General features: G+C 44.7%; 1 protein-coding gene across 1 annotated transcript in view; it reads right to left on the minus strand.

Annotated features, from left to right (window-relative positions):
- SAE1 (SUMO1 activating enzyme subunit 1) overlaps positions 1-24,761 on the minus strand; it is a 79,224-nt gene that overhangs the window by 34,398 nt on the left and 20,065 nt on the right. Inside the window, exons 4-6 of the mRNA XM_034638991.1 lie at positions 23,489-23,631; positions 21,730-21,829; positions 10,335-10,440 (exon numbers count right to left, since the gene is read on the minus strand). Coding sequence (XP_034494882.1) covers positions 10,335-10,440; positions 21,730-21,829; positions 23,489-23,631 — 349 coding nt within the window. The remainder of the gene's footprint in view (positions 1-10,334; positions 10,441-21,729; positions 21,830-23,488; positions 23,632-24,761) is intronic.

The raw sequence follows: 24,761 nt of genomic DNA on the forward strand, positions 1-24,761 counted from the left end.
CGCAAACCATGAAATTCACACTGAGTATATCTAATCTACAGAACTTTTTCAAATTTTATCAACTATCTCACTAATGTCCTTGAGAGCAAAAGAAAAGAAAAATCTTCCCCCAGTCTCGGATCCAATCCAGAATTCTCCATTCCACTTAGTTATCATGTCTCTTTAATCTGGAACAAGAGTTCCTCAGTTCTTTGCGACAGTTTGAAGAGTACAAGCCATTTACTTCACAGAATATTCTTCTATTCGGGTTGGTCTGATGTTTCCTCATAATTAGACTCACATTACCCACTTTGGACAGGAAATCCAGAGCAGTGGTGTGTCCCTCTCAATGCATCCTCTCAGGATGCGTGAGCTCTTTTTGTCCCATTTCTGGAGTATCAACTTTGATCTCTTGTTTGAGGTACAATCTGCCAGGGTTCTCTGAAGTCTCTCTCTGTAATTAGTTAAAAAGCATCTTGGGAAGAGACTATTTCAGAGCAAACCTTCCCGTTAGTTTTAGCATCCATCAAGGATTCTTTTTTTTCCGATTTTTTAAAAAGGTTTATTTATTATCTTAGAGAGCGGGCGAGCACTAGCAGGGGGAGGGGCAGAGGGAGAAGCAGGCTCCCCACTGAGCAGACACCCCCCCACACACATGGGACTCAATCCCAGGACCCCGGGATCACGACCTGAGCCGAAGGCAGACGCTTAACCGACTGAGCCACCAGTCATCCACCAAGGACTCTTGACTGAAACAATTTTTATTGCTATGGTGATGGTCATATACAGATTTTTTAAATCATCACTCCTACTTTATTCTTTTTTTTTTTTTAAGATTTTATTTATTTATTTGACAGAGAGAGAGAGCCAGCAAGAGAGGGAACACAAGCAGGCGGAGTGGGAGAGGAAGAAGCAGGCTCCCAGCGAAGCAGGGAGCCCAATACGGGGCTCGATCCCAGGACTCTGGGATCATGACCTGAGACGAAGGCTGACACTTAATGACTGAGCCACCCAGGCGCCCCCCTGCTTTATTCTTCTGCTGAAAAAAACAAAAGCAAAAACAAAAAACAAACTTTCCCCCTCTCTGCCATTCATTTATCTATCAGAATAGACTCATGGGCTCTTTTTTTATTCTATGCATTACAATCTATTATTTACTTGATCCTCCAATTGTCCCAGATTTCACCAGGAGGAGCCCCTTCAAAGTTGGCGCCTATGTCCTTTTGACATGACTCATCATTCTTTGGGCACATCCTTACTTTCTGGCATAGCAGGATGTTTCAAGCTCACCCTGTGATGTTCCTACCCAAGCCCCAGAATCAGCCTTTTCTCCAAGACAGTCTGGTTCTTAGGAGATTACCAAGCAGGATCTGGCATGAGGTGTACTCATGGCTTGCTACCAGACTGTCCTTGCTTCTAAGCCCTCTGTTTCAGAACTAGCAAATACACACGCATAAATGTGAAGACACACAATACACACATCTATTTCTGTATCTACACACAAAAACCATGCGTTCATCTGGGGACTCCAATTCCCATCTCATCTCACAGCGTTCCTTCTAGCCTTTCCCACCTTCCAATAAGAACTCCTTTTCTGGCAATAAAAAAAAAAAAAAAAACCTGATTCTCATTATCCACAATATATTTACCTATTTGCTCAATTCTAGAACAAACAGTAACTAGTTTCAGAATTGCTAACCCATACAACACTGTGAAAAACAAACCTACTAATTACAGTTCAGTATCTGTTTATAGTGCTTTCTTTAGTCTGAGGGTATATATTCAAAAGCTACATGGGTTAGTTCCTTTTTCCTGCCTCAGTGTAGTAATGGCCTCATTTGAAATAAATACTTAATATGCTGTAAAGTAAGAACACAAACGAACTCAAAGCTGTGACACAGGACATGGGTACCCTCTCCCCCAGGCAGTTTCCCTCTAATTGGCTGAGCCTTCAGAAGCTGGGGAGCCTTAGGAACATACAGAGATGCCACGCTCCCCTAGTTATTTTGATCCAGTAAATCTGAGCTAGAACCAGGGAATCTGTATTTTTCAAATGTTCCCTGAGAGATTCTGATATTTTATCAGTTGGGGAATGAATGGCTGTAAGAATAAAAGCCTAGGGGCGCCTGGGGGGCTCAGTCGGAAGAACATGCGACTCTTGATCTCAGGGTCGTGAGTTTGAGTCCCACATTGGGTGTAGAGATCCCTTAAAAATAAAATCTTAAAAAAGGAAAAGAAAAGAAAAGACTAAAAGGCTAAAAAGCAGGGCCCTGATGATCTCCTCTCCAGCCAGCTCCCAGAGAGCTCCAGCGTCGCTGCGCCATGGTCTTGGCGCCGCTGGCCCTGTGCAGGAACTGCTCCTCTACCTGTCATGGTCTCACCTGTCTTCAGTCCCTAGCAAACCTCTCTTCTTTAAAAGCCAGCTCAGATCTATCATCCTCTGCGAAGACTTCTTGGCTCCCCAAAGACGGCCAGACCCCTGGTTCCCTGAGCTCCACGGTAGTTTATTATGAAGTAATTCACACAAGCTGAAGAACAGAACAGCACAACACAACAGCCTTGTCCAGAGCCCTGTTACAGCTCTCCTCACAAGGAGAATTGTTTCTCTTTTCCACTGGCAAGGAGCTGATGAGGATTCCCAGGCACAGGATCTGGCCTATAGCAGGTGCTCAAACAATGTTTGCTTAAGATTTTTTTCAGCTTTAATTCTGTGGCTCAAAAACAGCCTAAGTACTTTTCCACGACTCATCAGAACAGAGACCAAAAAAGTTCAAATTGCCAAGGATTCTCTGCTAAGTAATTCTCATCTTGTGATAAAGCCCATTTCTTCCTGCTCTGGGCTAAACCTGCATGTTATTGTTCATGCTGGTAAGTGAATGCTGTTTCCATACTAGACCTGATATTTTTAGCACTCCTGTTATGATAAACTCACAGTAACCTCAAAAAGAACAAATCAAAGTCAAGTTTTTGCCACAGGAAACCAGCTCACGCTTAATGTTTTGCAACATGCCATGGGAGAATAATAAAAAGATGAGACCTTTTGCTCACAGATGGTGAGGCCAACTCTCAAGATAGTGGAAAAATGCAGCAGGAAGCATGCAGTCTGGCCACTATCTTATTAAGTAAACTGGAAAAACACTCGACACCCAAACAAGGCAAACACACGCACACACACACCACAGGGCAGCTGCTTCACCAGAGACTGAATTGTGAATGGGGCAGTAAGAAACACCTACATGCGAGGGGCAGGCCAGCGCGATGCTGGAATCGAGTCTGCTGGGTGCCTAGAGAAACAGGCAGGGACACCAGCGGGCAGGCTGCTCTCCCTCTAGAGTGGAGCAAATGACCAGACAAGCAAAAGCCAGTCACTCAGGCAAAAACTACTTATGGAGCGCCTACTATGTGCTCCATTGGGCCATAGTGAAACAAAGTCAGGTTCCCTATGAAGTCTTCTCAGGCGTGCATCATAGCCAAGCAGGCACTGTGTCCTTACTAGGAACTCCTAAGGTATCATTAAATGTGTAAGTCACCTTCCTAGAAAGGCTATTGGGAACAAATTCCAAGGACCAGGAAAAAACAAAAACAACTTACATGCCTTTCAAGATGAAACTGGTCACAAACAATGGTACACCGAAAGGAATACATCATGCAGCCAACAAGACAGACGAGGTCACTCTATACATGCTCCAAGATCCTTCCCTATCACATAAGGCCATCCAGTGAAAAGAAGCAAGCCATGTTAATAGTTTGGTTTACATATACACATACATGATTATGACTGCTAATCATTTTCCAACAAGAAAGTCTGTTTTTTTTTTTGTAAGATTTATTTAGAGAGAGAGAGTGAGCAAGGATAGGGTGTGAAGAGGTAGAGAGAAAATCCCAGGCAGATTCTACACTCAGCACAGAGCCTGACGCAGGGCTTGATCTCATGACCTTTAGATCATGACCTGAGCCGAAATCAAGAGTTGGATGCTTAGGATCCTGGGTGGCTCAGTCGGCTGATCATCTGCCTTCGGCTCAGGTCATGATCCCAGGGTCCTGGGATCGAGCCCCTTGTGGGGCTTGCTGCTTAGCGGGGAGTCCGCTTCTCCCCTCTCCCTCTGCCCTTCCCCACTACTCTTACGCACACGTGCTTGCTCTCTCAAATAAATAAATCTTAAAAAAAAAGAAGAAGAAGAAGAAGAGTCAGATGCTTAACTGAGCCAGCCAGGTGCCCCGGCAAGGAATTCTTTTTTTTTTTTTTTTAAAGATTTTATTTATTTATCTGTAAGAAAGTGAGCAAGCACAAGTAAGGGGAGCAGCAGGCAGAGGGAGAGGGAGAAGCAGGGAGCCGGATGCAGGGCTGAGCAGGGAGCCGGATGCAGGGCTCAATCCCAGGACCCTGGGATCATGACCTGAGCTGAAGGCAGACGCTAAGCCACCGAGGCTCACCCCCCACCCCCGCAAGGAATTCTTAACTGTAGTTTTCCCTACAAATAGAAATGCGGAAAATGGGAAGGGTATAATGAAGAAAATTTATTTTACACCGTAGTGAATTCTTTGAAAATTGCTACTGTGATACTTCTACAATAAAAATAAAACTCTAAGTGTCTCTTGGGGGAGGAAGAAGACTATCTGGGTCAGAATTCAGATAATCTTTGTGTCAAACACATATCTGAACCTGGGTTTTCTGTACTGCGGAGGTGATTCTATTTCTCTATCATGCAGAGCTCCTGACTTGAAATTTAACAAAATCACTTGGTTTAGAAATGCATATTACAAATGTGAGGAGCACCGTCCACGGATCAAACAGACCTCATGGTCTGAATCTGGTTCTGTCTGTAAAATCAAGCATATGCCCAAGCAAGTCACAGCCATGCTCAACCTGGTCTCCTGAAAGAAAATGGGACAGCAACTGTATTTCAGAGGTTGTCACGATAATATAAGAGAGTATGTCAGATGCTTAGCACAGTGCCAGGTAAAGCAGCAAGCAGTGTTCAGTACACAATAACCTTCTTACACGCCACGTGAAAACCACAGTAGTGCCTGAAAAGTCGACCACTCAACCTGGATATTCCCCAAGGCCATCCCACACCCTGAAGTCAGACGTTACCACTGTTTGATTTCATTTTATTTTTTTAATGTTTTATTATGTTAGTCACCATACAGTACATCCCTGGTTTTTGATGTAAAGTTCGATGATTCATTAGTTGCGTATAACCCAGTGCACCATGCAATACGTGCCCTCCTTATTACCCATCACCAGCCTATCACATTCTCCCACCCCCCTCCCCTCTGTAGCCCTCAGTTTGTTTCTCAGAGTCCATAGTCTCTCATGCTTCATTCCCCCTTCTGATTACCCCCCCTTTCTTTATCCCTTTCTTCCCCTACCGATCATCCTAGTTCTTATGTTCCATAGATGAGAGAAATCATATGATAATTGTTCTTTCTCTGCTTGACTTATTTCACTTAGCATTATCTCCTCCAGTGCCGTCCATGTTGCAGCAAATGTTGAGAAATGTTGAGAAATCGTTCTGAGTAATATTTTGATTTTATAATAATAAAAGGCCATTTTAGAATTATATCAATTTCAGGTGTGCAAACGTTGACTTAAAAAACAAACCAACCCTCTTCCTCCTATGTGATTGGAGTATGTTCTGAAGAGAGTCAAAAGAAAATATTAAATAATCTAGAAGCTGTGCCCCCGGCACTCATTTTTCACATTCACCATCTTAGTACCACTCTTAGAGCTGAGGGAAGGGGCGCCTGGGTGGCACAGCGGTTAAGCGTCTGCCTTCGGCTCAGGGCGTGATCCCGGCGTTGCGGGATCGAGCCCCACATCAGGCTCTTCTGCTATGAGCCTGCTTCTTCCTCTCCCACTCCTTCTGCTTGTGTTCCCTCTCTCGCTGGCTATCTCTATCTCTGTCAAATAAATAAATAAAATTAAAAAAAAAAAAAAAAAAGAGCTGAGGGAAGACAGTGTTAGCCCCTAGCCCCCTCAGCCCCACGTTAAGAACCTGGATCTGAATTAAAGCTCATGCATCAAAGGTTAGGACTGCTGCTGCTAAGGGGGAAGCTGTGATCTGAGTTCAGCTCTGTCAGTCTCCAAAGCCTATGCTTTTTCCAGGATACAAGACTGCTCAGTCTCTTTCTGGACTGTACTTTTACTTTTTTAAAAATCACAAAACAACCACCCCCAAAACAAAAAAATAATTTCTAGAATTTTTTTTTTAAGAAATACATTTAAAATAACTAAATTTTCTGGTGTTAAGTCTTAAGTCAATAAAGTTCTTAATTATAAGTATAAAAGTAGAGGGGCGCCTGGGTGGCTCAGTCGATTAAGTGTCTGCCTTCGGCTCGGGTCGCGATCCCAGGGTCATGGGATCGAGGCCCACATCGGGCTCCCTGCTTAGCGGGTAGTTTGCTTCTCCCTCTCCCTGTGCCACTCCCCTTACTTGTGCGCTTGCTCTCTCTCTCAAATAAAAAAATAGAATCTTTTTTTAAAAAAAGGATACAAATATAAAAGTAGAGAAATACAAGCCACAAGAAGGATATTCTATTAGATTCACTGATTTAGACTCAGAAAAGAGTTTCAAGACAGGCTGGCTAAATTAGTCTTACCGTTCTATAATCGAGGAAAAGAAAATCCTAGAAAAGCAAGTTATTTGCCTAAGGTCACAAAGACAGTTAGCAGCAAGTGTATTTAGCAGAAGACAACTTCCCATGTGGAAGCTGCTATGCCCTGCTGCATAAATCCAATGAGGTTAAATTACAGGAGAATCCCACAGCTCCATGAATGGCTAAGCAGAAAATGGAAAGGAGTATTTCTCTGGATATAAGATTAAGATGATACACCCACAGAGGATCAGCTTCATACCTACAGCAGAGGGTTCTAAGCTACGGTGTAACCAGGGAAAGAGATCACAACAGCCATTCCCTCTACTTCCAGAACTTTAGTCCAGCAGACAGCCGAGGGTGTTAATTAAGTATGCATTCGTAGAGAAGCTCCCAGAAGCCAAACCAGGCCCTCATGCTCATTGCATATGGAGGACTCCCTGTAGTTCCAGTTGTCGCCCTTCTGGAAAGATAGAGCAGAGCTCAGAGGGACCAAATGAACAAAAAAATCACTAGGAATGTGTATATGACACCACGCAAGAAAGGTTAGAACCTGTCACCTGCTGTAGAGAAAGCAGCTCAGGAAAAGGCTGTGATGGATATCCAAAAACAGCCAGGGAAAGCACTGGGTGTGGTGTTAAAGAACTAGCCCCTGGAAGAGTCAGAAGACTTGAGACCTAGACTACCACTAATTCGTTCTATGATGATGGTGAGTCACTTCCCCTCCTGTGCCACTAGACGGGTTCTGAGGCTTAGGGAAAGTGGCCTGATGATCTAGACTTGCCGGCCGGTGATGAGGGTCCTTCAATCACGAATGCCACACGTGAGGGGGGTGGAGGGAGGAGTAGAAAGCCCATTCCTGCCATTCCTGGCCTAGACGATATGTAGGCCTGCCTCCTTTTATAATTCTATGACCGTTACAGACTGTACATGTAAAAATGGTTAAGATAGTAAATTTATGGTATGTGTTTTTTTCTTTTTTCCAAGAATTTATTTATTTGACAGAGAGAGAGAGTGTGCACAAGCAGGGGGAGCAGCAGGCAAAAGGAAAGGAAGAGGCAGACTCCCTGCTGAGCAAGGAGCCCGTGGGGCTCGATCGCAGAACCCTGGGACCATGACGTGAGCCGAAGGTGGAAGATTAACTGACTGAGCCACCCAGGTGCCCCTGTGTTTCTTACTATAATAAAAAAATTTCTATGACCATTAACTAATGAACATCATTTTGATCACCAAATCCGAAGCCCTGAAACTGAAACGGAAAAGGTAATGAGTACCATTTAGAAGAGAGAAAAATAAACATATGGGATGTGTTATCCAACAAAGTGTCACAGGCAGAAAATTAAAATCTAGTAGGATTGCTGCCATGATAATACCTACTCAAGTATGGAATTAAGGGAAATTGAGTTAATACCAAAATTTCTATATAGCTGCAAAGTACTCATGTCAAAAAACAAAAACCCAAAAACAAAACAAAACCCCACAACTTCACAGATAACACAGGTCTCTAGGACTTCCTTGCTCTGTGCTGAGTCTTTTGTATGTATACCATCCAAGCCTTACAAAAATCTCCTAGAGGCAAGTGCTATTAACACCCTCAAGGTCAGAGGGGAATTCGAGTGCGCCTCATGGAATTTAACTCTGTGGCTCAACATCACCCACCTAAAAAAATGACAGAACCGGGGCGCCTGGGTGGCACAGCGGTTAAGCGTCTGCCTTCGGCTCAGGGCGTGATCCCGGCGTTATGGGACCGACCCACATCAGGCTCCTCCGCTGTGAGCCTGCTTCTTCCTCTCCCACTCCCCCTGCTTGTGTTCCCTCTCTCGCCTGGCTGTCTCTATCTCTGTCGAATAAATAAATAAAATCTTTAAAAAAAAAAAAGACAGAACCAGGACTGAAAAAGCAGATCTGTTTTGATTCCAAACCTCCTGTTCTGAACAACCATGCATCACTGCCTGCCATGTGGGTCACAGTAATCAGGCTACTGCTTCTTCCTCGGGACCTACTTCCCCAGGCCCTTGTAACTTCGGACGGTGCTGGCCGGCAGCACCTGGATTTAATATACACTTTCCCTCACACTGTTGCCTCCCACCTCAGTGATGGACTCCTGAGGGCAGGGACGGCTGCAGGCCTGAGTCTTAGTCTTTTTTTTTTTTTTTAAGTAAAGATTTTATTTACTTATTTGACAGAGAGAGAGCACAAGCAGGGGAAGCGGAAGGCAGAGGGAGAAGCAGACTCCCCACTGAGCCGAGAGCTGATGCAGGGCTCCGTCCCAGGACCCGGAGATCATGACCTGAGCCAAAGGCAGACACTCAACCAACGGAGCCACCCAGGCGCCCCAGTCTCTGTCTTTTAAAACACCGATAAATGGGGGAACAGCAGCTACTCCACAGGAGTATAGTGAGGATTCCAATAAGCCAACACCTTAGGATGTTGGATGGAGCTAGGCTGTGTCTCCGGGGGTCTCACACGGCATTAGGCTTCAAAGACCTGAGTGGTTCAGGGCCCTACCTCCTTTGTCATGGCCAGTCTGTATTCTCTTAGGTAAAACACTGAGCCTCTCTGGGTCTCTGTTTCCTCACCTCAAGAAACCAAACTGGGGAGAATTCCCAGCCTGTCTACCTCACAAGGGTGCTGTGTTGATGAGCTGGGAGGAGAAAATACTCTAGAAACTGGAAAGGGTTAGATCAGATGTCTTGCCCTTGGCACTACTGACACTGACATTTTGGGCCAGATAACTCTTTGTCACGAGGGGCTGTCCTGTGCCATGGATATTTAGCAACATGCCTGACCTCTCACCACCCTACCTGCCCCCAGCCTGAACACTGCTAATGCCCCTGGCAAGCAAAAGTGCCCTCAGTTGAGAATCACCAGATTTTGGTAAACTTGAATACCAGCTGACTCCTTGTATAAGCAGCAATAAGAACCACTCAGGTTATACCCTCCAAGCCTTTCGCAGATTAATGGCTACTGTTTACGGAGGGCTCTCGATGTGCCAGGCACTGAGTGATTAGCTTCTCCCACTGGCCCAGGCCCCGTGCTCAGGCTGGACTAGAGACGGCACTGCCTTACCACCCTGTCCCCGCCCAGAGAAAGAGCTATTTTCTGAGTCCTAGCGGACTCACGTGCCTAAGACTCATTCCTACCTAACCCACTGGATGACTTCCCCACCTCCCCACACTGGATGATTTCCATACAAATGGATATTAAGTGCTCTAAACTAGATTCTCCCAACTCTTCCCAACCCCAACTTGGCTAACACCACTAATTATTAGGAGGAAAGCTTCATTTCTAGCTAATTAGCCTCATCTGATTTTCAGTTTATTAAGGAAGTTTTCCATAGTTTTACATATTTCCCTCTGAAACAATATACGTAGTGCCTGGGGAGGGAGGAATCATGGGGAGCCATCACGCACAGCCACCACCTGACCTGACTTGGGGCAGGGGCTGTTCCTGGAGTCTGCACAGACCCAGCCCTGAAGAAGGCAAGGCTGAAGACTATTCAAATGCAACCAAAAGTGCTTTGCAAATTTGACAAATAAAAGCGACATCTCTACCTCAGTCTCCCCGAGAATGGGTGAGTGTTATCCAGAACTCATCGAGGGGCCGCATCGCCATCCGTCTGGATGTTCTCGAGTGGCCACTGAGAACCAGCTCATGAGGAACTCGACTAGGGGCAAACATCAAGAAACCCTTGGACCCTGCAGCCACAGCTGCAGAAATCAAAGCGCTCACTGGGAAGCTGGGCTCTGAGGCCTCACCTTGAAGGAGGAAGTAATCCGAAGTTGTGCGCTTCAGAGCTGCCTTCGCTTTATCACTGCTCCAGTCCACTTCCAGCGCTTCCTTAACAGAGCAAAAGACCACCTTCTGTTGAGAAAAAGGCAAAACTGCTTAGGGAGAAAAATGATGGCTTTCGACCGCAAGGCAGTAGCTCCTCACCATCTAGGAGAAATGTCATTTCTTAAGGTTTACTGTTCATTAAAAGGAGCCAAGGACCACCCAAATCCAACACATGTTTATTGAGCACTTAGTGTGTGCTCCTTTGGGCGTTGGGGGCACAGCGATGAGTGACAAGTACTCCCTGCACTGGAAGGAGTCATAGCAAAGCTAAAGACCCAGTTCCACTCTGGCTTTAACCCTGGCTGTGTTCACAACGCAGAAATTCTTACATGAGTGAGCAAGACTGTGTGTCTGAATATATTCAATAAAACATTCTTTGTCACAGCCAAAAAAAAATTAAACATGTCTCATTAGACGAATGGTTTGAGGATAACACCAGCAATAAATAATAGCAAGAAACATAAACAAGGGTTATTGAACAAAAGCTCCAGGCTGTGGGGCTGGAGATGGCATTTGCAAAGGCCTATAGCAGCAGGAAGCATGGCCGTAACCTATTAAAGCTCAATGAAATTATCTTGCAAAATGCCATCACATATCTATATTTTAAGATATAAACAATTAAATATGAGTAAGAAAGTGATTTTCCTTTTCCTTTCCTGAATCGTCCAGTCCAGAAGCCATCTACTGGGACTGAGGAAGGGCAGGGAAGAGTGTGTGTGGAGGGGCTGGGTGGCCTGCTGCAGGGGATAGAGCAGAGCCAGGTAAGAAGGGTGGCATGGTGGGGGGAGGCACCAGGAGACTGACTCCAACCAAGGACTTCTGCAACAAGTGAATATACAGAGAACCTAGGTTTCTCACAGTCAGAAAAGAGAATTAGAATTGTGGAAAGGGGAAAAAAACTAGAATAAAGCCTGTGGTGAGTTATTAGTGTGAACTCATTTTCAGTATATACAGACAGACAAGGAAGTAAATGCAGATGCAAGCATGTGTGTATGTGCATACAAATACAGAAGAGCTACATCCACGGACAAAGCATCAAAACAATGATGCCCTGGGAGCAGTGAGCACACCTAACCCCCAGATCTTGGTTTCTAACCCCCACTGAGAGAAACACTTGTCTCTGGAGAAATGGCTGATCTCAAAGCTAGGGCAGGGAGAGTATGCACCTTACTGTGCCTGAAACAAGGAAGTGTGCAAAGAATGGTGGGGACGTGTCAAGAGGAAACAGGAGCCAACATGAAGGAGCTCCCACTGGTCAAACTGGAACACTTTGCAGAAAAAAATAAATAGTAACAGATTATAACACTTTAACTAGAATCCTTCAGTCATAGATCTAAAACCAACTAGTTGATACAGTTTCATGAATAATGAGGTATTTACATATTTTCAAAATACCTCTCCAAAAATTATTGGAGGGGAATTACAGGGGGAAAAAAGGAATTATTTTCAAAGGAGAAATCTGGCAGACATAATTCTACTCAAACAATCAAAATTAACATTGCCAGTAAAGTAGCATATGGAAAACAGCACCAGACCACAGGACAGGATGAGGAGCGCCCCCGGTGTGATATTTTTGCCAAAGGTGTGAAGCTGGAATCTAATCATGAGGGAACATCAGACAAACCCAGACTAAGGAACAATTTACAAAATAACTAGTTTGTAATCGTCAAAAACATCATGAAAATCTAGATGCATGCATGATCCTGAACTGAATCCTTCTGTCATTAAGGACATGATTGGAACAACTGATAAAATCTGAATAGGGTCTGAGGATTAGATGGTAGTGATGTATCTATCCATCTGAATTTTGATTTTGAAGTTCAGTTTGTGATTACAGAAAATGCCTCGTTTGAGAAAATACAGACTGAAATATTTGGGAGTGATAGATGGAGCATCATTTGGACACCTTATTCTCAAATGGTTCAGGAAAAAAAATGGTTCTCAGTACTAGCTATTTTTACAAAGTTTAAGATGGTTATGTGTGGGGACGCCTGGGTGGCTCAGTCGGTTAAGCGCCTGCCTTCAGCTCAAGTCATGATGATCCCAGAGTCCTGGGGTAAAGCCCCATGTCAGGCTCCCTGCTCAGCGGGGAGTCTGCTTGGGATTCTCTCTCTCCCTCTGCCCCTTCCCCCACTTGGGCGCACATGCTCTCGCACTCTAATAAATAAATAAAAACTTACAAAAAAAAAAAGTTGGGGGCATCTGGGTGGCCCAGTAAGTTAAGTGTCTGCCTTCAGCTTGGGTCATGATCCTTGAGTCCCAGGACTGATCCCCATGTAGGGTTCCCTGCTCAGTGGGGAGTCTGCTTCTTCCTCTCCCTCTGCTCCTCCCCCCACTCATGCTCCTGCTCTCTGTGCCTCTCTCTCAAAGTAAATAAAATCTTTATTACAAAAAAAAAAAAAAAAAGATGGTATGCGAGTATGTATAAATAATTTCAAACTTCCCAAGGTATGGGTCTCTTTTTCTCCTTTCTTCTCTCACTCCATATACACACCACACACCCACTCCACTCCCCCAACACATGCTCCAGATTATTTAAAAAAGAAGAGACAACAGTATAATTTAGGGTGCTAAGTGAACCAAGATCTATCAGCTCCCAAGCAGTTGACACTGTTTGCTAAGGACCAAAATGGAATTGACAGATGAAAGCTCAAATAACCAGCAAAGATGAAACAGTCATACGGGTCTACTTCCCCATAATCACTCCTCTGGGGTTTAAATCCACTGTAAAAGTTGGTATACAAAATGTTTGTACTGCCCTCAAACCTTCTGGTCAATGAGCCTTTCTGACTTCAGAAGTCCAGTCAAATAGCCAGCTGAGTGACATTTATTGTTTGATGCAGACTTCCAGAGCCTTCTTAAGAAGTCTTACACACAGATCAAGCCATCAGCAGTATGGTCTGGGAATGCCATCACAAAGACAAAAACAAACTCTCATGAGGTTTCATAAACTGCCAAGATTTGAATTCAGAATTTCCGTAGTCTGCCTGGCTAAGAATCCACTGATTTGTTAGGTCATGACGCTAGGACAATGAGGAAAAAAAGTTGTGTTTCAGAGTCTCAGTCCCACTCAGGCCTACCTCTAAACTTTCAGGGCCTGGCTAAGTCCAAATGGAAACCCATATGTCACTTCCACATATTTAGGTATAAATCATATGAACAGGCTATTAAAAAATAAAGTGTATTATATATTCTCTTGCCTTAACAAATATACTTTCTTCATTACTACTAGGAAGACTGGGTTCAAATCTGGAATTCTCACACTCCTTGGGAGTTCTGTGCCAGAATGAGGTGCACTGGGAAAGGTGGTCCTCTTTCCCCCTCTCTCTTCCTGCCTCTGGCTCTGTCTCACAGTGCAAGAGGCTTTGCATGTGAGTGTGGCCACCCAGGCCATCCTTCCCCACTAAAACAACGACTCTTCAGGCCTAGGCATGTGGCCATTGTTGCAAGGTTTGCACTCCGGAGGCAGATCAGGGAAGAAGCCCACAAAAGTCTGGGAAGTAAGCCTGGGGTTGTCTGGGCAGGAGATTTCAGGGGTCCCAAGTATCCACAATGTGGTCCAGAACTTGGAGTGGGGGGTCCAGGTGGACATATCTCCTTAATCCCATGGAATCCTCACTCTACTAGGGGAATGGCTGGAAGGAGACCAGAGTGGGACCTTGTAGAGCACTAGGACCAACGATAGAGGCCCTCTTTCCTCCCTAAGTCTAAGGGCAGAACTACTCAAATTTTGCCAGTAACTTGTGAACTCAAAGGAATTTTCCTCTCTTAAGCCTGTCTGTGGCAGACAACTTTTAGGGAAGTTTTCTGATATTAGGGAGAAGGACCCCAGTAACCTTGTCTGAAATATGTACCAGCCCTCCAGCCACAGGTGACAGAGCCAGAGCTGAGCACATGGCCTAGACACACCAACCAGATTCTTTCTCCTGAGAATTGAGAATCTGGAAGTTAGAAAGAGACATATTAATGGCCGAAAGGGCTCTTCAGAGAAAAGCTGAATTCCTACTGTCTCCAAGTCTCCCCAGCTGGCCTCGTCTTTACCCTTCTCACTTCACAGTAGTTATTCATGCTGCTTCTGCTACTGCAGCCTGCCTCCAGTTAATGTTCCCTTTTTTTCTCTTTTTCTTTTTTTTTTTTTTTTTTTTGAGAGAGGAAACACAAGCAGGGGGAGTGGGAGAGGAAGAAGCAGGCTTGCAGCAGAGCAGGGAGCCCAATGCAGGGCTCGATCCCAGGACCCTGGGATCATGCCCTTAGCCGAAGGCAGACGCTTAACGACTAAGCCACCCAGGTGCCCCCATGTCCCATTTTTCTGCTTCAAACTACCTAAAGTCTATTATTGTCTGGGTGCCTGGCTAAGTTGGTGAAGCATGCGGTCTTGACCTAGGTGTCATGAGTCTAAGCCCCATGTGGGGTGTAGAGATTACTTTTAAAAAAAAACCAAACCTACGTCACCTAATCTATAGTACAACAAATGCAAATCTTGGTACCCGTCTTACCCACCTCATTGACACTAGATTTACAACAAGAAAAATAAGCTTAACAGCATCCACAGAAAATGAAGGGTCTTCAGATAAAGCCCCAGCAATATCTGCCAGCTAGCCGCAAGCACCAGAATGAACACACTCAAACAGGTAACTTTCACACCTCGCTCAGCCCTCCCCTTTCTCCCTGCCCTCAGCTCATGGATCCCTCCGGGTACAATCCCTGACTTACTTCCCTCCACTGTCCATTTCCTTTCCTGGCAATTCTGAGCCTTAAGGATTTCAATCTGATAGTCTGGTTAAGACTAATAACAAGCCCTCTTACACCTCTCCCCAGATGGGTATCGGCTTTCTGAGGCAGGGACCACAGTGAAAGACACAGCACTGCATAAAAGAGAATGTTAATAAGTATCTGTAAGCTGATAGGATCCAACCTGCTTTTCATTTGCCGAAAAGCCCAACAGTCACTATAAAAGATGAATTCTCCCACACAGTCTGACAGCCATCAAGCTGTAGGGCTGTGCTGGCCACTCGGAACAGTGGGCAAGTGTAAAACCATCAACGCGAAAGGAGCCTGGTTCAACTGACTGAGGCAAGGCGAAAAGAGAACCAACATAGCCTCTTAAAATCACACTCTCTGAAGTAGACTATCCACTCCTATGCTTATGGAAAGTATGTTGAGTGAAGAAAGTAAAAGACAGTACATGTACACGTCATATATAGTAGATCGTTACATGTCTCATGTGTGTTAATGTATGTTCATTAAAACCCCAATTTTATCACACATGTAGGTGAATAGAAAGAATACTGAAAGGAACGTGACAGTCATTACTAGGGAGCAGGGTTCACATTTTCTCAACTTGTTCTGTATTTTCCAAATTTGGGACTATAAACACATTTTACTCTATTTTTTAAAAGATTTTATTTACTTATTTCAGAGAGTGAGAGGGACAGAGAGCGCAAGCATAAAGGTGGGGGGCAGAGGGAGAAGCAGACTCCCTGCTGAGCAGGGAGTCTGACGTGGGACTTGACCCCAGGACCCCGGGATCACGACCTGAGCCCAAGGCAGATGCTCAATTGCCGGAACCACCCAGGCGTCCCCACACATTTTACTTTTAAAAAGCAGGCTGAACGTCTACAACAAGGGATACCACTCTGGCTGAAACAACTTTGAAAACTACAGATTTCTAGGTTGAATTTCCACACCTACTCACAGGAGTCTTTAGTTTTCAAAAGCATTCTAACAAATGACAACCGCAATCCCAGACAAAGCTGTCACCCTCAGCAGAGCGGCAAAAGAGCCTGAAGTCACCAAATGTTACCGTTATATACTGCTGATTCTGGAATGTGAATTGATAAAACTACTCAAGAGTAATTCAGCAGGTCTGGTGAAGTTGAAACTGCATATACCCTAATTTCCCTCCTAAGTACAAACCCCCAGAGAAATCACACATTTACCCAAAGAGATTATCTACACACACATACACACATTCTCTGTCTCTCTCCCTCTGTGACACCATTTGTAACAGAAAAAACTTACACACCCACATGCCCATCAATAGGAGACTGGATAAATAAACAATAATGCATTCACACAACAAATACTCTACAGCAAACCAACCAACCAAGAAAAAATCTTCTGCAGTGCTGTCCTAGAGAACTCCCGATGATGATGGAAATGTTCTGTGTCTGTGCTTCACAATACAGATGCCAATTGCCACACGTGTTTGGTGAGCCTTTGAAATGTAGCTAGGAGACTGAATTAGAAAATTTTTTATTTTATTTAATTTTGGTTAATTTTAATTTAAATAGCCATATGTGGCTGGCTAGTGGCTAACCACAATGGACAGCAAAGCACTAGAACTGCATACAAACACAGAGGGCCTCACAAACCTAATGGTGCTCTTAAAAAAGCAGGTGGCAGCACGCATACAATATTAAACCTGATTTTTAAGAAGCTAAAAAGCATACCAAACAATTCTATATTGCTTGGAAATACATTTGTAGTAAGTAGAAATGGGTGGGGGGCGCCTGGGTGGCTCAGTTGTTGAGCGTCTGCCTTCGGCTCAGGGCGTGATCCCGGAGTTCTCGGATCGAGCCCCACATCGGGCTCTTCCGCTGGGAGCCTGCTTCTTCCTCTCCCACTCCCCCTGCTTGTGTTCCCTCTCGCTGGCTGTCTCCCTGTCACATAAATAAATAAAATCTTAAAAAAAAAAAAAAAAAAACAGTTAAAAAAAAAAAAAAAAAGAAATGGGTGGGAACGAGAACCACAACTGAGGATAGTGGTTACTTGTGTTGGGGAGGGACAGCCAGGGAACCGGGACCACCCTGGTCAAGTTTTACGCTTTAAGTTAGGTGGTGGGTCCATGGTAGTTAACTAGGTCATTCTTAATTTACACTTACATCCCATTCCACTGTTTAGATTTACAAATGTGGTGAAACACCATGTCAAGCAGGGCTATAACTGCCCCTTCCGGGTACTTGTTATTTATTTTTAGAGACAGACAGTGAGAGAGGGTACGAACGCATAGAGGAGCAGAGGGAAAGAGAGAGAAGCAGACTCCACGCTGAACACGGAATCCCATGACCCTGGACCCTGAGATCATGACACGAGCCGAAATCAAGAGTAAAAGGCTCAACCAGCTGAGCCACCCAGGCACGCCCCCCCCCCCAACCCCTGTACTTTTTAAATCCACACAAATGTACCTGCCCTGGGGAGAAGACAGAGAAGGAACACAGAGATTGGTACAACAGGACAGGAAATATCTGGGTTTTTAACTTGGATAGTGTTTTGTTATGTTCTGTATTGATGTCACATTATTTGGGGGTATCAAATATCACAATAAAAAAATACACTGGATTGTGATGTGACGCTGTGCCAAAACCTCCCCCTCCACCCGCCTCCCCCGGACACACACAAACAGCTGTCCTACCTGGAAAACTTCTATCAGCACTCTACCCAACTCTGCAACATACACCCTGCGTCTCCTGCCCCCCACCCCCAAACCAAGTGATTCTGACAATCAGCAGGGTTTTGAACACCTCTGTCCTAAAGGTCCTGGTCTAGGCAACCCAATGACTTACTTCTAAATATTCCTGGCCTAGTCCCCTGTCCTCTTTGGAATTCTGTTCTCTCAGTCCAGTTCAAATAACCCAAACCATGACAACTAATGTGCTATGAGGTTAATTAATCCATCTGGTTGATCAAAGAAAGTCAACTTGGTGATCTTTTAAAATGACAATGATCTCCAAAGCTGTCCTATTATGCGGCAGGTGCAGCCACAACACACTGAACAAACATCTCCTGGGTACGACTCTGCCAGGGACTGCACTGGGAACACAGCAGCAAACAAAAGCGCCCAGGCCTTACGGAGCTTGGACTCTAACGGGAGAAACCCTGGCAAGTTCCCTCAGCATCACAAACCAAGGTGAAGAATGAAACTAGTCAGTCCCTGGAATTCAGGATGGGGGTGAGAGGAGATGAGTCGTCCATAAGCTGCTCAGAAAGGGGGATCAAAATAATGAATCACTACTCAACTGTGGAATTTCACAACTGATTCATGACAAGAGTATTAACAGTCCAAATTAGTCCCTTACTATTTCAGAAACAGAGGTAAAATTAAATCTGTATTTCTTAGCATGTCACGAACAAATCCTATGTTATGTTTAATTTTTAAAGAGCTGTGATGGGGAGTAACCACCAGGCAGCTACTTGTGTCTGGCAGCCTTAACGATAAAGAACCACGAGCAGCAGCAGCATGGGAGCATGAAGGTGGCCTTTTATCCTAAAGGCTTTTCCAGAAAGGTCCCAATCTTCACATATTTTATCCCATCATCCCCATAAAACTTCGGATTGTCCGAGATACTCCAAGGGGATTCACCTTTCAGGCAGCAGGGCAAGCCCGTGCCCTCGGCCACCATCTTGCCGTCCCCCCACCCAGCCCCCTCACACACCTGCAGGATCTCAGGCAAGTCAAGGAACTTCTCTTAACTTCAGCGGCAGCTGTAAATGGGGACAACAGGACTAGGTGCGCTTCCCTGCACCCAACAGAATGCTTTGCACACAGTAGGCATTTTGCAACTCACAGATCCCGAAAGAGCTGGCTGTTCTGGGGTGAGGGAAGCCAGAGTCATTCTATTACTACTAGTGTCTGTGCTTTCAGTTGGTCCCATTTCCTGCAACTCTCCTTCACGTGCCAACTCTAACAACTCTTCCTCTGGGAAACCTTTCTGGACACTTCCCTATCACAAAACTACCACCCTCTCCTTTATCTGCTTTGCACGGAAATCTCTATCAGGCTTGTGCCCAAGACCTGATTCTGATGAAATCTGTCTCATAACTTTTCCTGGGCACCACAGGAAGCCAACTACTGAGCACCTACGTCTGGGCTACGCATTTTCCCACTCTTGTATTTATCATGATGACACATGTGCTAGAAAGGCCCAGTATCCTCCTAAGCGGTGTGAAAACCACAAGCTCTATTTTTCCTCTTTGTTTTTTAAGGTTTCTAATTTAGGAGCACAATGTGTACCTTGAAGCAAAAGTGGCTATACAACATTTGGTTGAACCTAAGGAAAAGGGGGGGGGGAGGGAACCCTAACCAGAAACCTTTCACAGGAAACAGGAAGTGGTTGCCTCCCCGCCCCCATCCTGCACTTTGCGCATAACCCAACTACTTATTCTGTACGATTTAGGCGAAGGGGCATAATCTCAATCAAGGAATTTTCGAGTTGGAAGAAAACTTCAAAATTATGGAGCAGCCTCTGCCAAAATGGACGAGGCCTGTTATTATAAGGTGGCAAAGCCAGAGCCCAAACCCAGTTCGAGCCCCTCCTTCCACAGTGCTCTTAGTGAGGCCGCACAAAGACAAGGTTTGGAATCCCAGGGATTGTCATCAGGAATGCCCTGAATGCCTCACAACCTTAAGGGCTCGGGGTTGGAATCCAAGCCTGAATTGTCCAAGTGAAACAGCTGACTAACAATGTCAGCTGGGGAATATTTTGATACCTTCAAATTCGGCCCCTGGAGGAAGAGGCTGCACAAAGAGCTCTGTGACTGAAGAGCCCAAGGAATGGTACGCGAAGGCCACCGGGTGCCTGCCCGGGCTGCCCACATTCTCCTCATAGCTAGATAAAGTGGCCCCCCAGAGCGGTTTCCAGATCCGCAACAGTAGGCACCATCAGTATTGACTAAGGGGGGAAACTTCCAGCTGTGAAGGGCTAACAAAGCTAGGCGCTCTTCCATTTGAATGTGAAAGACGTGCCTCAATCAGAGAAGGCCCTTAAGCCATAAAACCCTTCACACCAAGGCCAAGTGTCACACTTGTAAGAGGGTGTGATTTATAAATTGACAGCACCCACAAAGCTGCTTTTGTACTCCTCCGTTAGTTAACAATTTATCTCCCCCCACCAAACTCACGGGGCTATTCAGATAAAGCTTGACTGGGCCTCAAAAAGAAAGAAAAGAAGGGAGAAAGAAAAGGACCCAAGTTTTGGCCAAAACACCAATGTTCACTCTGGGTAATTACGGTCCTGTGAATAGACACTAAAATTAGGGCTTAATAATTCCTCTGTATCACACTCACAGCAATCAAACTCTTCCAATACAAACATAAAGAGCAAGAAAACGAAAATCTCCGGCGCAGCCTTGCTGGAAACTCAAAGAGTTCCACTTTGTGGTTTCTGCCGTCTCTCTTGTGGTTTCTGCACTCTTAGAATCCCCCCTTTAGAGCAATTTTAACTCAAAGCTCTGACCAGCTGTTTTTCTTTATCAACATTTAAATCTACAAAGCAAAGAGTAAATATGGGCTCGGTCATATCTTTCCTCAGTGGGACAAAACCAATTCTGGCCCCTTCATCTCGTCTCCCCCATTGCATGACTCCCTTCTCGGATTCCAACACCGGCTGCGGGGATCATCTCCTTCTAAGTCTCCCGCCCCTCCTCTCTCTGTAAAATGAATTTAAATCACTGCGTCAACTCCAATAGAGCCTAAACCCCTATAAACTATGTTAAAACATACACACCGGATGATAACACTTGTCAACTTTGAGGCCTTTCTTCTTAAAAGGTTAGCTGGTGGAAAGACGTCCACGAACACTTCATTTTAAAGAAGCAAAGCATAAGCAATTCAAGCTTAAGCTGTCTTCCTGCCCGCTTAGGTAGGACTTCCCTAAATTGTCCATCCAAAAACTTTCTTTTACGCAAGAGGGATGGCCTTTGCTCCAAAACAGTCATTCTGATACTGCCCCAGATACTAGAGGACCCAATCGGCCCACACACCAAGTAAGTCCTGCAGGCATATTCTCTTTAGCCTCCACGGGATGAAAGGAACAGCATTCAAACCAAACTGACTAGGTGGCCGGTATTAAAAAGTTTGGGACTGGGACATCTGGGGTGGCTCAGTCGGTTCAGCGTCTGCCTTCAGCTCAGCTCATGATCCCAGTCCGGCTTGGAGCTCCTTGCTCAGCGGGAAGCTGGCTTCTCCCTCTGCTTGCTGTTCCCCCTGCTTGTGCACTCTCTCCCTCCCTCCCTCTTTCTCTCTCCAAATAAAATCTTAAAAAAAAAGTTTGGAACAGAACCTATGAAAAAGTCTGTATTTCCGATTCTGTTAAAAATTGACACCTGGCATCACTGGGTCCATATTCCTTCATGGCAACAGGTGGCTGGCACGAAGGAGCAGCCACCCCTCCTTTATGCGGGACAAGCACTGGCCGGGCTTGTCCAGACCCCTCCCTTCAAGACTACATGCTTGCTTCCCCTGCTTGCAGTTGTGACTGCCTGTCCCCACCAAGACTCCAAGGTTTCTGATCTTTGACCCTCCCACAGTCCACATACCTTTTTGACCATAGTTGTTTCAGAAGAATCAAGCTTTGCTCTCTTGGTATCAGGTCCGTCTTCTACCCCGTGGCTAACTTTGGCAACTTTGGTTTTCTCCCTAGAAGTGACAAGGAAAGGGAATTGAGCTCTACTCTCCAAATCATGCCATTAGAACAAGAAGAGCATCACCAGCTCATGCGATAGGATGGTGGCTAAGAGCAAAAGCTTGGGGTGCTTGGGTGGCTCAGTGGGTTAAACGTCTGACTCTTGGTTTCAGCTCAGGTCATGATCTCAGAATCGTGGCATCCAAGCCCGGGCGCTGGGCTCCACACTCAGCAGGGAGTCTACTTGAGGTTCTCTCCCTCTGCCCCTCCCCCCTCATCATGCACTTTCTCTAAAATAAATAAATCTTTAAAAAAAAAGATTTATTTAATTTATTTATTTGAGAGACAGAGAGAGCACAAGCAGCAGAGGAAGAGGGAGAAGCAGACTCCCCGCTGAGCAAGGGGCTGGATGTGGGGCTCGATTCCAGGACCCTGGGATCGGGAGCTGAGCCAAAGGCAGACGCTTAACCGACTGAGCCACCCAGGCACCCCTAAAATAAATAAATCTTTAAAAAAAGAGCAAAAGCTTTGCAGTCAGGCATATCTGAGCAGGTTCAAATCCCAAAGTGACCAATGATTACTTGATAAATCAATTATCCGCTTTGTGGGAATAACAATCCCTGACAGAATTATTTTAAGACAAGAAATAACAAATTGCTTAGCATACACCGCCTAGCACAAAGTAAGCTCTCAACAAGCTTTATAAATTTCACTTGACTCATGAAATAGAGCCAAACTTAATTTCTCCCCTCTGCCGTGGGGAGCTTACATTAAAATCATCTGGCCTGCTTTTCTCTAGTATGACTTCTCCCTCCGTTTATAGTGTGCCCAAAAAACTACAGAGTTTCTGAAAGCCATAAAATGCTAAAGTTATGAGAGATCTTGAACATGTCTGTCCTTCCCCCATCTCGATTATACAGACAAGAAATCTGCAGACCAGAGAAATTTCAGTGATCTCCTAAGAAGCTGAACAAAAGAAACCAATTCTTGATTCTTGGTAGGAAGCTTCACCTACCACACTCGGTCTCTTTACCTCCTGTTAGCAAGGGAGGTAGTCAGAAATAACAGCCAAAAACCTAAAACAGATAGTTTTACAATACTGGTGTCATGTGCCATCTTTCATCTAGAAGCTCCAAGTTCAAAACACTGCAGGTCCCATCATGTGAGAATCACCATGGTCTGCAACCTTGATATTCAAACTGAGAGGATAAGGTCTGTCTGCTACACCACAGCAGTCTCTGGACTTTGGAGCTCTTCCAAGACAGAATTTGGCTGACTGTGCCTTCAGGATTACCCATCTAACTATTTCGTATTCATTTTATTACCAACCTGAAAACACAGAGGCCAAAACTGAGGAACACATGTTTACAATCCAAGCAAGCCTCCCCTATATAGGTGTAGTTTCGCCACCTGAAGCCTTGGCTGATCAAATACTCACGTGGGTATCTGACTGCAGTAAGAACCCTGCTTTAGATGAGACCGTTATTTTGGAAACAGGAGCCGCATCTCCTACAATTCTGAACACAACCTATATAACCAGTAAGCTGTTAATGAACTGGTTTTCAAGTGTTCTAAGCATACTTTCCTTAGACGGGCTGTTTCCTACTGGTGAATAAAACTATTATATTTTTTTCTGAAAACGTTACGTTCTCCCCTCCTCTCCCAAAACTTACTCTACGAATTCATGCTCTCCAAGATTGGCAAATGTGTATCCATGGTAGCCAAAAACATCTCCTGTAAAAAACTTGATGCTATTTTGGTGACAGATCTGGTCAACTTTGACTATGACATCCCTGGAGCAGCAAGTCAGACAAACCTGCAGACAGAAAGAATCAGCTGGGTGTGAGTTTTGCAAAGTGTGAATCACTGCCCTGATGTCTAAGTAAATCTTAATGAACAGTCTCTCTGGGCATGTCTAAAGCCAGTTTTGAACTGGTATAACAGGTTCTTTGGATCCTATGGTTAGAAGACAAAAGAAAAGTTGCAGGTTTCACCAGAAATGTAAATTGCAAGACCTCCACTTTCTGTAATCAAAACAAAATGGGTTTAACGGGAAAGTAAAAGCCATTCCATGAATTTATTTCCCCTATTCTACGAACATATATAAACCACATCTCAAAGTTTTTGTGAAAAGGAAAAAGACAGTAAAAATTTAGTGTAAGTTATTTCTAAATTATTTAATCTATTAAAATCTGAATAAGCTAACATGAGAAGCAAACCAGTTTTAAGTGACCCAAGGGTCACATTTAAATACAAGGGCATTCTCCCCCCCCCCTTCTTTTGATTGATATGTTAAGATAAAGAAGATAAACAAGTCCCGTTGAGATTATTTTTCCAGAGTTTTCCACAGTTTTCAACATGAAACTTTATCTGAATTTAAGGACAAAAGAAAAGGTTACACACCAAGTGACCTTCCATTCAGACGTAGACAATGAACCCGTGATTCACTCAATGGAATTATCAATGTTGCTCTGACGCCTCTAGGTTGTGTTCCAAAAAGTTGAGGTACTGGGAATAGCTAAGTTTTACTGCATAAAACACCATCTTTTCAGGAAAACCTTTGTGATAAGGGTCATGAAGACAACTTCTAAATTGCACATGTTTTCTTCTGAACACAGAAAACACCCAAGGAAAAAAATCAAATCTAAAAGGCAAGACAGCCACAGTTGAACATGCAACACTGACCAAATGGAACTCTGCAGAGTCAAAAGTGAGGGTAAAACCTAAGAGGCCCAGTCACATGTGGCCCAGGAGGCATTTATCCTCACCCCAGGCGCATGCTTTATATAACCAACTAGCCTGGTGCTTCGGTTTTCACAAACCCTCTAAGTGCTAGAAATGCAAGGGACACCTAGAATTAACCAAATGTGGTTACTATGGATAAAGAAATGAAGAGAAGACTTATGTCCAAACAGAAAATGTTCCAATACTTGGGAGTTACAAAAT

Source organism: Ailuropoda melanoleuca, chromosome 12 (assembly GCF_002007445.2).
Source record: "Ailuropoda melanoleuca isolate Jingjing chromosome 12, ASM200744v2, whole genome shotgun sequence".
Taxonomy (NCBI): Eukaryota; Metazoa; Chordata; class Mammalia; order Carnivora; family Ursidae; genus Ailuropoda; species Ailuropoda melanoleuca.